The sequence below is a fragment of the Giraffa tippelskirchi genome, chromosome 7 (genome assembly GCF_054371585.1).
Source record: "Giraffa tippelskirchi isolate mGirTip1 chromosome 7, T2T-mGirTip1v1.2.pri, whole genome shotgun sequence".
Lineage (NCBI taxonomy): Eukaryota > Metazoa > Chordata > Mammalia > Artiodactyla > Giraffidae > Giraffa > Giraffa tippelskirchi.
Window position 1 is genome coordinate 121,004,427 of NC_137281.1, and position 14,182 is coordinate 121,018,608.

General features: G+C 40.7%; 1 protein-coding gene across 5 annotated transcripts in view; it reads left to right on the forward strand.

Annotated features, from left to right (window-relative positions):
* The first annotated feature begins 1,947 nt into the window (after window positions 1–1,947).
* Window positions 1,948–14,182, forward strand: part of SPPL2A (signal peptide peptidase like 2A) — a 56,640-nt gene continuing 44,405 nt past the window's right edge. For all 5 annotated transcript variants that reach the window (XR_014059106.1, XM_081508291.1, XM_081508293.1 and 2 more), the window contains exon 1: window positions 1,948–6,020. Coding sequence is in view for 4 of the 5 variants with exons in the window: in XM_081508291.1 (XP_081364417.1) it covers window positions 5,658–6,020 (363 nt within the window). In the remaining variant the exon portion in view is untranslated. The remainder of the gene's footprint in view (window positions 6,021–14,182) is intronic.

A 14,182-nucleotide genomic window follows, 5' to 3' on the forward strand; every position in this document is an offset into this window, starting at 1 on the left:
GCAAGAACATTGGAGTGAGTTGCCATTTCCTCCTCCAGGGGATCTTCCCAACCCAGAGATCAAACCTGAGGCTCTTGCATCTCCTGCATTAGAAGGCAGATTCTTTACCACTAGTGCCACTTGGTAAGCCCCCTTCATTGATGTGTATTCTATATATATATATATATATATATTATACATATAATATTATATATGTGCATATATAATATGTATATATATTACCACTACCACACTCAGTTACTGTCTAGCTTTACAAAAAGAGTCTTGAAATTAGGTCTTTAAGTCTTCGACTTGGTTCCTTTTTTTCCTCAAAATTAATTTGGGTACTCTAGTTCTTCTATTGGAGAAGGCAATGGCAACCCACTCCGGTACTCTTGTCTGGAAAATCCCATGGACAGAGAAGCCTGGTAGGCTGCAGTCCATGGGGTCGCACAGAGTCGGACACAACTGAAGCGACTTAGCAGCAGCAGCAGCAGCTCTTCTATATTTCCATGTAAATTTGCCATTGATACCCTATTTCAACAACAACCACCACCACAACCACCTAGCTGTGATTTTGACTAGAACTGCATTATTTCTAAAGATAAGTTTAGAAAGAACTGACATCTTGACTGTATTTTTATTTTTCTAATCCACCAGCATAGTATAGCTCCCCATTTAACATTTCACAGTGATCTTTTGCAGTTTCTGATGTTTCAGTCTTGCACATCTTTGCCAATTTATCCCTAAGTATCTGATATTTTTTGATGTTATATAGATGGTACTTTCTATTTCAATTTCTAAATATTTATTTCTAGCATAGAGAAATACAGTTTTTTTTTTATTATTGATATTATAGTGTTGATATGGTGAGGTACGTTGATTAATTTACAAAGAATGATTAGGTACATTGAATTAATCTTGCATTTTTTGCATGAGTCTTAATTAGAATTAAAATATCATTCTTATTTACTGCTGGACTCAGTTTGCTAAAATTATGTTAAGGTTTTTCACCCCTATGTTCATAAAGCACATTGGTCTATAGTTTTCTTTTAACATCTGTCTCGTTTTGGTATTACGGTATGCTGGATTCAAAATATGAATTGGGAAGTATTACCCCCTCTTCAAGTTTTTTAAAGTGTTTGCATAGAATTGATATTATTTCTTCCTCAAATGTTTGGTAAAGTTCACTCTTGAAGTCACATGAGCCTGAAGTTTTCTTTGTAGGAGGGCTTTTGATGACAAATTCAAATTTTTAAAAAGATCTATTTCTTTTTGAGTAGTTTGTTTTTCAAAGAGTTTCCCCATTTCACTTAGGTGGTCAAACTTATTGGTATAAAGTTGCTCATAATATTTACATATTATCCTTTTAATGTCTTTAGGGTCATTAGTAATATTCTTTTTATCATTCTTGATAATTCAGATCTTCCATATTTTAGTTTTTTCAACTCATCAGTTTTCTCAAAAAGCCAGTCTTTTGGCTTCACTAATTCTCCCATTTTTTTGTTTGTCTGTTTCTTTGTTTACCATTTTGTTGATTTCTGCTCAGATATTTTAATTTCCTTCCTTCTGCTCACCTTGAATTTAATTTGCTCTTCTTTTCTAGTTTATTAAAATAGAAGTTTAGGTCATTGATTGTAAATGTTTATACCATTCTATTATAAGTGCTACAAATTTCTTTTAAGCGCCCCTCAACTTTTGGCATGTCACGTTTACATTTTCCTTCAGTTCAAAGTATTTTCTTAATTCTTTGTGATTTCTTCTTTGGTTAATGAGGTAATTTAGAAAAGTGTGGTTATCTTCTAATTATTTGAAAATCTTCAAGGTATCTTTCTGTTATTAATTTCTAATCTAATTCTGTGTAGGCAAAGAACATACTTGGATTATTTGGAACTTGACTCAGATTTCTTTTATGACCAAATGGTCCCTTGTAGACTTGAAGATCAAATGTATTATGCATATGTTGGGTGGAGTGTTCTCTAAATGCCAATTAGGTCAAGTTGGTTGATAATGTTGACCAAGTCTTCTGTATTTACTGATTTTCTGCCTATTCGTTCTTTCAATTATTGAAAGAGAAGAGTTGAAATCTTTAACAATAATTGTGGATGTGTCTATTTTTTTCTTTCAGTTTGATTAGTATTGGAGCACAGGGTTTGCTTTTTAACTTTACGTCTGTTTCTAATATGCAGGCAGCTTTAAGGGGTGTTGCTACATAACCAATGGTTCTCAAACTTCAACATGCATCAGAATTGCTTAGGGTGCTTATTAAAGCACAGATTGCTAGGCCCTTCTCTTAGAGTTTCTGATTCTGCAAGTCTAGATGAATTCGCATTTCTCACAGTTCCCAGGTAGTGTTGATACTGTGTTCCAGTTGATACTGTCTCAAGTGTTCAAGAGGCCATATTTTAAAATCACCGAATATGCCAAAGCTTCTCAACCTTATATTCATATTAGAACCACCTGAGGAGTTTTAAAATTATGATACACAGACTACATCCAGACCAATTAAGTATAAGATCTGCATGGGGTAAGGGGAGTCGTGGGACTCAGACATCAGTATCCTTTAAAGCTCTCCTGTGTGATTCTGATAAAAATAATCAAGATCGAGAATCACTGTGTGTTTGTGTTAGTTGCTCAGTTGTGTCAGACCGTTTGCGGCCCCATTGACTGTAGCCCACCAGGCTTCTCTGTCCATGGAATTCTCCAGGCAAGAATACTGGAGTGAATTGCCATTTCCTTCTCCAGGGGATCTTCCTGACCCAGAGATCCAACCCGGGTCTCCTGCATTGCAGGGAGATTCTTTACCATCTGAGCCACAGGGAAGCCCTGAGAATCATTGCTCTGTACTATAGCAATGATCTAGATTGCCCAAGAAAGTCTTTGGGGCTCATGACCAAAACTTCATCAATGTCCTCTGAGTAAAAAACACTGCGTAAGTACCAGGAAATTACAGGTTGTATGAATGATCTCTAGAGAACTAGGGTAGGAGACAGTGTTAGCTCCTCCTCCTTTGCTTCACCTAGCACATTGGTAAAATGGGGCCTATATTTCCTGCCCATTTCCTAGAATACAGAAAGATTCTGACGACCAATAGCATTCTATCTTTTATCACTGGGGAAAAAATTTCATTAACTCAATATATTTAGAAATTAAAACAATCTTTAATTAATGATATTTGTTTTCCAGAATGAGTTTTTATACATAGTTTATTTAGAGAAGAAAAATATTGACTAAAAGTTATCCAACATAACTTTAATCTTACCTGACACTTCCAAGGAAGTTAACTGTGTAACAGAGGTATACTCCAAATCCTTTAACAGTCATTCCAATAGTAAAGTTATTAAACTCTTTTTAAATTTCCATTAACCCTTCCATTTTCCTTCATCATGCACAGGGACTTTGACCAATGAGAAAAAATTCTGGCAGAAGAATTACGACAAACAGGGCTAACACTGCAATAGCACAGCCTTCTGCTTTTTCTCCTCCTCTCCCTACTTTTTTATTTAAAAAAAAAATGGAGAAATGACACCCAAATTACAAATTCTGTAATTTTTACAATACTCATATGAGACAGTCAGAACAGGTTTTACTGTCCATATCTTTCAGCTGAAAAAAACTAAAGCAGGTAAAGAGAGACTGCACAAGAACTAGCCTATATCACAGGTTCTTTGACTGCAGGTACAAAATTTTCCCCAACTGAGAGGAAAGAAAAATGGCGTAACTCCAGACAGGAAAACCAGAGATTTTCAGACAGCCTCAGGAGCCACCCTGGAGATTCACTAGGCAAAGAGCCATTATGGGCAGAAGGGACTACTTAGAGATGAAGTCATCTAATCACAGTCATTTTGCAAAAGGGAAATCTGACTTGCCCTAGGAAGCTAGAAAATGTGAAGAGACTCAAGATTGACAGACAGGAGACCTGAGTTCTGGCGTCATTGTGCCACTAAGTCTCAGACTTAGCCATTAACCTACAGACGTTTGCAATTGAATGTCCTACAAACATTTCAAACTCAAATTCAAAATTATTTCTTTCTCCTCTCCCATCCCCAGTCTCTTCCATCTCTTGTGAAGATCATCTCAATAAAAGACCCAGGACAGGGTCCTGAGAACCATCCCTCTCTTCATCTCCCATTTCCCCTCAGTTACACCAAATCCTGCTACGAGTCTTTGGATCCACCACCTCCTTCTCCTTTCCATTTCTTCTGCCACTTCTGTCTCAGTTCAGGCCCTCACTACCCCTGCCTGGGTTAGGTTACTGGTGGTGGTGGAGGTGTTGGTTTAGTTGCTAAGTCATGTCCGACTCTTGTGACCCCATGCACTATAGCCTGCCAGGCTCCTCTGTCGTCTAACAGTTCTCCTGGCTTCTACTATTGCCCTGTTTCAATCCATCTGCCACTCTGCCTGCCACCACAGTGAGCTTTTAAACAGAAATTGTCCATCACTGCACTTTCCACCATCAACTAGCTGAAGTCTAAAATTCCAAGCAGGATTCTCCAATCTATTTGTGATTTGGCCTCTGCCTTCTTCTCTCACTTCATCTATCATCACTCATAACTTCAGCCAAACCTGAGTTTTGCAGTTCCTCCAATGTCACCTTTGGCTTTGACACTAATGGTTCACTCTTCCTGGAAGTCTCCCCCTTCCCCTACCCATTGCCTGGCTAAAATTAACTCAGCCTTCCAGACTCAGCTTAAGTTGAAATATTTCCTGGCACCCCTTTAAGTGTTCCTTTGATACTCCCATAGCATCTTGTTCAAACAAGAGTCATTAGTCACCTTGAACTATTTGCTCACACATCTCTGTTCTTCCCTAAACCCTGAGCTGTGGGATGGCAGGGACAGCATTGTATTCAGTGTTTGGTATTGAATATTCATCCAACAAATATCTGAGGACCAACTTTATGCCAAATGTTGTAATGGATAGAGGAGTGAACAAATCAAAGATACTCCTTTCTGTCAAATGGTAATCAATATCATAAATAAATGAAGAGGTAAATAAGAGAATGCAAGAGTGAAAAGTGTTATGCAGAGAATTTAAATAAATCATGTGATATGACAGTGACTGGGTGACTACTTTAGATTATGTCAAGAAGTTCCCTCTGAGAAAATGACATTTAAGCTGCTAAGTGAATGCCAGAGTGCTGCGTATTCAGAGAGAAGAGCATCCCAGCAGGGAGAACTTCCAGTACAAAGACCAGAAGAAATAAAGGGGGCCCATGCGGCTTAAAGCAAGCATGGGAAAAATCGTGAAGATGGGGTCACAGAAGAAGGCAGGGACGATGTTATGTAAACGTCGTCCAGAGTAGAGTTTTGATTTTGTTCCAAGTGTGGTTAGGAGCGACATGATCTGATTTACATTTTCAAAAAGATCTCTCCAGGGCCGCTGGGTGGATAATGGTCTGTGGGGAGTGGAAACTGAAACCAGTTTGGAGGAGAGAAACATCAGTGGCCTAGATCACAGCGATTTGGGAGAATGTGACCCGATTTGGGAAATAGCATGAGTGCCTAGGACTGCTGAAGAGCAGATAAATTAAAACTCAAGAGCCTGTAGGATTCTGGCTCGAACACCTGGGTAGTTGCTGGGGAAGAGAACAGACGCTCCGTGGCTTCAAGGAAGAAGGCCTTGAAAAAGTCCCTTCGCCTGCCCGGACTTGGGGACAGTTCAGGTCAGACAGCTGGATGGAGACACGCCCAGGCCCGCCGCCTGTGCCCGCCAGCGTCGGGAAGCTCAGAGAGCCTGGCGGGAGGCGCGCACCGCCCCGGACTCCACATGCCCCGTGGGGGTTTCCGCGTCCTCCGGGCGGGGCCGGAAGAGGAAGTCGGCCGTGCAGCAGCGGCTCCAGCAGCCGCGGCGGCCCCAGTCAAGCTCAGCGGTCCGACCCCGTCCCGCCCGCCCACCGAGGCAGCGCCGCGACGGGACCCGGAGCCTGCCCCGCTGAGCCTCGACGCGGCGCCCGGCGCCTACCCGTCAGTTCGATGGGTCCGCAGCCGCCGCTGCTCCCCGCCGCGGCCGCCCTGCTCTGGGGTTTCCTGCTCCCTCTGGTAAGGCGGGGCGGGCGGCTTCTCCGGCTTCCCCGGGGCGGGGCCGGGCCCCCTCCTCTTCCTCCTCCTCCTCCTCCTCCTCCAAGCCTCCCCCCACCCCGTCCCTGCGCCCGGTCGGCCTCCCTCCTCCGTCTCTTACGCGGCCGGCCGGGTTTTTTTTCTTTCTTCCGCTGACTTATTCGCTACTCCCTCTCCTTCCAGCCCCCATTCTCATCGTTTGAGATCTCCCAGTCGCTATCCCAGAGGAAGCTATCTGCCCAGCCCCTAATACTATTTTGACCTTGATGCTTCTCTATAGGTTTTCACCGTTCCAGGCTAGTTTTAATTGACCTCTGATTTTATTGTCCAGCCTTTCTTACAGCTGTTTAACCTTCACCACCCCTACCCCCCAGTCCTAACTCGGAAAGAAGGAAAAATAGTATATCTGATCCCTGGATGTTTAGCGGTTCAAAGACTGAGCTTTAGTTTAGTTGCTCTTAAACAGATTCTCCCGCTCCTCCAGTGTAAGGGTTCATTTGATTTCATTCTGGGATTTTTTGGTAATAATTCAAAATAATTTTTTAAAGAACACACCAGAGTAATTCTTTTAGTGGTTTTCAGTTCTCTGCCTAGTTTAAAGGCAAGGAGAGCCAGTTAAGTAACAGTAACAAATATGTGTCCTCAAGTTTGTTTTCATAATTAGAAAAACGTAATAATGTCTTAAAATTCAACACCAAGTAGTTGGAGCTTCAGTAAGTGGTTGGGCAGGGCACCTGTGTTGTCCGTTTCAGTTTTGTTCTTTGTAGATTTCCCGCAGGGAGTTTCAAGTTGGAAGCTTTTATGAGCTTTATATAGAATTGCTATGGTGTATGTCTGTCTAATTCTTCCCATTAGAATGTATAACTTTTCTGAAATAGTGTATTTTGCTTACTCTCCAGTTTAAAGGATTACTACTAGTGAATGTATTCAGTGTGAAAGTGTCTTTAACATTTATTGAATAACCAGATTTAGATCCCGCAGTGTCCTTGGTGTTTTCATAACTGCTAGGCAATATTAGGAACATGAATGAGGGAATGTATCTAAAAATTGTTAGGGATGGCATGTGGGGAGTAGGATATGAAGAGAATAACAAAGTAGTAGTGTTGGTCTGAATCTTTGAGATGTTGTTTACTTTGTAATTAGACTTGTCCAAAAGTTAATTCAGATAGTATGTATATACACATAAAACTATAACCTAGGTATGGAATTTTTTTAGTGGTTTTGCACTCATTTTTATTCAAACTTCTTAAGCTAATTGTAAGAATATATACATGTGTATAAATTCCCACCTATCGTTTCTGAATGCAAATTAATAATTAAACTAATAATAAGTATATCAGTTGCTCATAAACTCACACTGAAATTCTTTTTTAATTAATTTATTTTGGTAGAATAATTACTTTACAATATTGTGATGGTTTTTGCCATACATCAACATGAATCAGCCACAGGTATACAGGTGTTGCCCCCATCCTGAACCCCCCTCCCTAAAATTCTTACTAAATTCACATCGAAATTCTTATTAAAAGCTCAAATGCCTCTCACAAGAAAAATGTAAACAAACTTTTGATTTCTCAGTGGATTTGTTTTCTTCTTCTTTTTCTTCCTTTAATTTCCTGAAATGGTGTCTTGTTCCTTTTGTTTTCTGAGGAACTCAAATAAATCTCACATCCTTTTTCTCAGCAGGGAGCTCTTTCTTCTGTTTACTGGATACCTAGTTCCTTTTCTTCTCTACTTTAACTTTTATTGTTGTTGTTGTTATTTTAACCATTTTCTCCCTGACTCCTTTGTTTACTTCTCTTCCCTACTTTTACAGCTCTGGTGGCCTCTCTTGAGTTCATTTGAATGAATGATGCCAGCTTAATCATTTCATTTCTTCTTTCTGGGCTTTTGAAGCTGGCCCAATGGGGCCTCTTTTCTCTTGGTCATGTTAGAACAGGGTCATCCTCTTCTAGAAGCAGCACTTAATCTCCAGTAAGTGTCATATCTTTGTAGAAGAGGCATAGGGCTTAGTATTGGAAAGGCCCTTCAATATCTGAATGACCTTACTGTGTATCTTGCTCAAGCTACAGCATGTCTGGCTGTTTTAATGACTTCTAAACCCGTTAAACATTTTGAGTCTAGACATGAAAAGAGTGCCTGGCAGGTAGTTAATTCTCTTTTGTCTTTGCCATAATTCCATATTACATTTATCTTTCCTCAGTCCAACTTTCACCGCTAGCCCCGACTGTCACAAAGTTCTGTTTCGAAGAGAATGAGTGAAATGTAGCCTGGATCTGTTTTCTAAAATTGTTTCAAAGTTCTCTGAAGAATCCTGAGTCTTTCTCATAGTGTTTTATAAAAGTTCTACTCATGTTTTCATTACTTCAAATAATTTGAAGTGTCGTATTTATCTTGGGTGGTCTCAGCCTGCAGTGACTTGAGGCAGGATCTCCATTCCTGGCCGGAGATGGAGGTCGGGCAGCAGAAAGTGCTGCTACTAGACCAGCACTAGAGAGAGTCCTACCACTAGACCACCAGGGCCAGTGGCAAGGCCCTGTCCTGTCAGCTGTGTACAAATGAATTTCCACATAGAAATGGAAAGTGGTGAAACAAGTGAAGTGTTTACTAGGAGGAAAAGGGTATGTGGACACTTGGGCGGGCCCAGAGAGTCCTGGCCTCGTGGTGGTTTGAAGCTCTTTTATGGGGCATTTCTCCTGGGTTTCCTTTGGCTAATTATCTTGCTTTTCCTGGTTCTGCATCTGTATTTGGTGTATCTCAGGGTCCTCCCATGTGTCCATGTGCATCTCTTAGCCAAGCAGGATTCTAGCAAAGAGGCCTATGGGTAGTTGACATCACTTACAATGGGGTAGTGGCCCCTCCCTTTTTGACTTCCAAAAAAACTATCTGCACATGTGTAGTCACAGAAGTCTCCTTGACTTCAAGAAAGAGGAATATGGGATCTTTAACTCTTATCTAGGTAGGTCCCAGCCTCCTCAGTCATCCTGATTTTATGGAGTTTCTATCCACAGGGGAGAAACCATTCAGCCAGGGCCCATCTGTCTCCTTCCTGAAGTGATAATCAGGATCTCCAGCAGAAAACTCTCTTGCTGTAATCTTCCTTCCTATGATATACTATACCAACTCAAACAATCTTCTTTAATCCCTTCTCTGTCAACTTCCTGAGGAAAGTAGTTGTGTTCTCCTACCTAACCTATCAGAGACGTGCTGAGCTGCTGTGGTGAACTGAATTGTGTCCTCCCAAAATTCATATGTTGAAGCGGCAGCCCCCAATGTTGATGGTATTTGGTGATGGGGCCTTTCGGAGATAATTAGGTTTAGATGAGGTCAGAGAGTGGGTTTCTTGCGATGGAGTTGGTGCCCTTATGAGAAAAGACACCAGGGAGCTCGCTCTCCCTGCATTCCCAGAATATAGCACCTACACATACATCTCCTTAGCATCTCAAAATAATCCTGAGAGGAGTTTCCGAAAGATTACAGTTTGTCCTAGACCGTATAGAAAGTCACCAAAAAGAGGACTAGAACCCAGGCTTTCTAGACATCTTTTTATATTTTTCCGCTAAGTTGTTTTTTGTTTTGTTTGTTTCTTTGTTTAATCAAAAATAGATCACAGGACTGATTGGATAAATTTGTGAATTTATTTTCATAAAAAAGGCCTAAAGATGGGAGGAGTCATGTTTATTATGTGTGTAATCATTTTTTATGATTACATTTAAATTTTATTAAAAATTTACCTGCAGTTGAATCTGTTTATAGAAATCTAAACCATAAAGTCTTCAGGTATGGACACTTACCCCAAATTACTAACTAAAAAAAAATTGATTACCTTTAGGCCAGAATTTGCCAAACATTACCATGTCCTGTGGACTTAAATCAACTTGATTTATGGCTGGCCTTTTAGGCATTTGAGTTTATGAAATCTAGTGTAAATCATAAATTCTGTAATAGTTAAGTAGTAAGATTACTTAAGGAAAACCAAGGAGAAGTCTGGATCTAGGTAACAAATAGGATATAAGCCCCATGAAGGAGAAATTTTACCTGACCGATTCTTGGCTGTCTCCCATAGCACCTCATAGACTGCAGGGTATTGAATGGATGAAATGGTTGCCTTGTTACTTCCCTGCCCCTTAGTACATCTCAGCCTGTTACATGTCCCCAGATTCTCCAAGTCTAAGGAATGATTCTGGGAATCTGCTTTCCCCATGGTGGCACACAGACTCTTCTGATTCTCTGTATATCTCTGTTGGGTGCCCAAACTGCCACTGAGCTGCTAATTAAGTAAGATTTCACATCATCTCTGAGGATCTTGGTCTACTCAATTTCAGTGCATCATTTCCATAAATCTTGAATCCTGGAAGTAGGAGTAGAAAGAACATAAGGTTGTCTTGATGATAGAATTTATTAGGGAGGAAAGAAGCATAGAAAATATATAATAGTGAGTTAGAAAATTACTTAGATCTGACTTTGGAACATCTATCATTCAGACACATAACCTCAATTCTGCCTTTCCTGTCGAGGTCATTTCAACTCTTACTGTATTGCCGTTGACCTGAAACTCATAATCGGTGTAAAGAGAAAGAAGTTCGTAAAGAAAATGATACCTTCTACATTGCTCTGATGTAATCTGAGTAACGTGTGGATGACTATTATTCCTGAGCATTTAACACTCAGTCATTACATTGTAACTTTTAATCTTTTGGTTTAGAAATAAAGTATTTTTTAAATTGCTAGTTCTCATTTTAAATAAATTCTGTTTGTTAACAACACTTGCTCCAAACCTCCAGCCCTCATATGCAATATCTAAAATTAGAGGAATAGTTAATTTTGTAGATTTATGAAGAAAGATTGCAGGGGGAGTTAATGTGCGAGTTAGTCACATTCACACATTGTCCTTTCAAACCAGAGGATTAAGTATATCTAATGGATATCAATACAAATGATGTGAAACAGGTTTAACTGACAGACTGTGGAAGTGGGTGGGGTAGTTGGGCCCTAGTGATACACATGCATAGGATTTTTGAGTGAACTTGTGGATGAAATGGTGGAACTGCTGGTCAAAACATGAGCATTGGCTCTACCAGCATACTGCAGATACAGTGAGACTTTGACCGCTTAAGAAAATTCCTGGGAGGACCCAAGTAGCATCTGGAAACCTGGTGAGTTTCACTGCTGTACATGATGAGATCTGTAACCACATACTCTGTAGACAACTTCCGAGCATCACTTGGAAGCTTGTTAGAAATGCATAATCATGGCCTCCTCCTAAGACCTGCTGGATCAGAATTTGATTTTAATAGAACATTAAATTCAGGAAGCACTGATCTATAATAAAGGATAAGAAATTGCTGCCCAGATTACAGCATAATCTCTAGGCAAAAAGAATCATGCTTGACTAATCCATTAAGGCTTTTTGTTGTTATTGTTCAGTCCCTAAATCGTGTCCAACACTTTGTGACCCCATGGACTGCAGCATGCCAGGCTTCCCTGTCCTTCACTATCTCTCAGAGTTTGCTCAAATTCATGTCCACTGAGTCAGTGATGCCATCCACCCATCTCGTTCTTTTTTGTCCCCTTCTCCTCTTTGCTTCAATCTTTCCCAGCAAAAGGATCTTTTCTAATGACTTGGCTCTTTGCATCAGGTGGCCAAAGTATCGGAGCTTCAGCTTCAGCATCAGTCCTTCCAATGAATATTCAGGGTTTAGTTCCTTTAGGATTGACTGTTTAGATCTCCTTGCTGTCCAAGAGACTCTCAAGAATCTTCTCCAGCACCAGAGTTCAAAAGCATCAGTTCTTTAGCACTCAGCCTTACTTATGGTCCAACTCTCAGCATCCATATATGACTACTGGAAAAGCCATAGCTTTGACTATATGGAACTTTGCAAAGTGACATCTTTGCTTTTTAATATGCTGTCTATGTTTGTCATAGCTTTTCTTCCAAAGAGCAAGTGTCTTTAATTTCTTGGCTGCAGTCTCTGTCACCATTGATTTTGGAGCCCAAGAAAATAAAAGCTGTCACTGTTTCCACTTTTTCCCCATCTGTTTGCCATGAAGTGATGGGACTGGATGCCATGATCTTCGTTTTCTGAAAGTTGAGTTTTAAGCCAGCTTTTTCACTCTACTCTTTCACTCTCACCAAGAGGCCCTTTAGTTCCTCTTTGCTTTCTACCATTAGAGTGGTATCATCCGCATATCTGATGATATTTCTCCCGGCAATGATTCCAGCTTGTGCTTCATCCAGCCCGGCATTTCACATGATGTATTTTACATATAAGTTAAATAAGCAGGGTGACAATCAGATTAGTCGAGCATGATTCTTTTTGCCTAGAGAATATGCTGTAATCTGGGCAGTAATTTCTTATCCTCTATTATAGATCAGTGCTTCCTGAATTCAATGTTCTATTAAAATCAAATTCTGATCCAGCAGATCTTAGGAGGAGGCCATGACAAGGAGTACAGCCTTGACGTACTCCTTTCCCAATTTGGAACCAGTTGTTCCATACCTGGTCCTAAACTGTTGCTCCTCAACCTGCATACAGGTTTCTCAGGAGGCAGATAAAGTGGTCTGGTATTCCCATCTCTTGAAGAATTTTCCAGTTTTTTGTGATCCACAGAGTCAAAGGCTTTGTCATAGTCATTGAAGCAGGTGTTTTTCCGGAATTCCCTTGCTTTTTCTATGATCTACTGGATGTTGAAAATTTGATCTCTGGTTCCTCTGCCTTTTCTAAATCCAGCTTGTGCATCTGGGAGTTCTCAGTTCATGTACCATTGAAGCCTAGCTTGAAGGATTTTGAGCGTTACCTTGCTAGCATGTGAAATGAGTGCATTTTTTGCAGTAGTTTGAATATTCTGTGACTTGCCCTTTGGGATTGAAATGAAAACTGACCTTTTCCAGTCTTGTGGCCACTGCTGAGTTTTCCAAATTTGCTGGCATATTGAGTGCAGCACTTTTAACAACATCATCTTTTAGGATTTGAAATAGTTCAGCTGGAATTCCATCACCTCCACTAGCTTTGTTCATAGGCTTTTTAAGGGAATTAAATATATACAAGAGTAAAAGTTAACACTGTATTTTTCAGAGCTTGATCTTGATCAGGTGAAAATGGATCAATTGGCAAACCAAAAAGATGGCATGGATTCAAGGTGGTGTGTATGTTAGATAAATTTTTAGCTAGAGAATTGTTATTTTGAAAGGAACGTGTAAAGACTTAAATTTGGAAAGTAGGTCCAATGCTGCTAGATACCTTTTGAAGGAGAAAGATAGAAAGCAAACCAAATCTGTGAAACGCAGTCAAAGAAGAATCCTCGAACTGTGCTGTTAGCTTGGACAGGAATAGAAGGGCCTGTTTCCTAGATTAATATTGGGCTGGTGAGTCAGCATCAGGAGACCTTGTGAACAGAGGCCAGGAATACAAATGCCTGTGCTTGGGACTACCAGGAGATTGGAATATAAAGCATGGATGTAGCCTCAAGAGACAGGGACATGAAGGTCAGCACAAGACTGACTGAGTGTAAATACACAGATGAAGTACAGCTCTTTTTATATGTCCTTTTGTTTAAGGTCTGATTGGTCTGGGAAAATGGGGAAATAGTATACCTGCAAGGATGTGAGTATAGGGTACTCCATTACAGTTGGGTTTTTTTTTTTAGACTTTCACTAATCATTTGACACTTGTCATACCAAAAGTTATTTAGGAGGAAAATGGTCAAAATAGGCAACTATAACATTAAGATAGACTTGGTCTTCCCTGGTGGTCTAGTGGCTAAGAATCCACCTGCCAATGCAGGAGACATGGGTTCGATCCCTGGTCCAGAAAGATCCCACATGCCATGGAGCAGCTGAGCCTGTGCACCACAACTACTGAGCCAATGCTCTAAATCCCGCACACCATAACTACCGAGCCCACGCCCCCTAGAGCCTATGCTCCACAGCAGGTGAAGCCACTGCAGTGAGAAGCCCAAGCACTGAAATGAAGAGCAGCCCCCACTCACTAGATAAAACCCACAAGCAGCAACAAAGACGCAGTTCAGTTCATTTCAGTCGCTCAGTCGTGTCCGACTCTTTGCGACCCCATGAACTGCAGCACGCCAGGCCTCTCTGTCCATCACCAACTCCCGGAGTCCACCCAAACCCATGTCCATCGAGT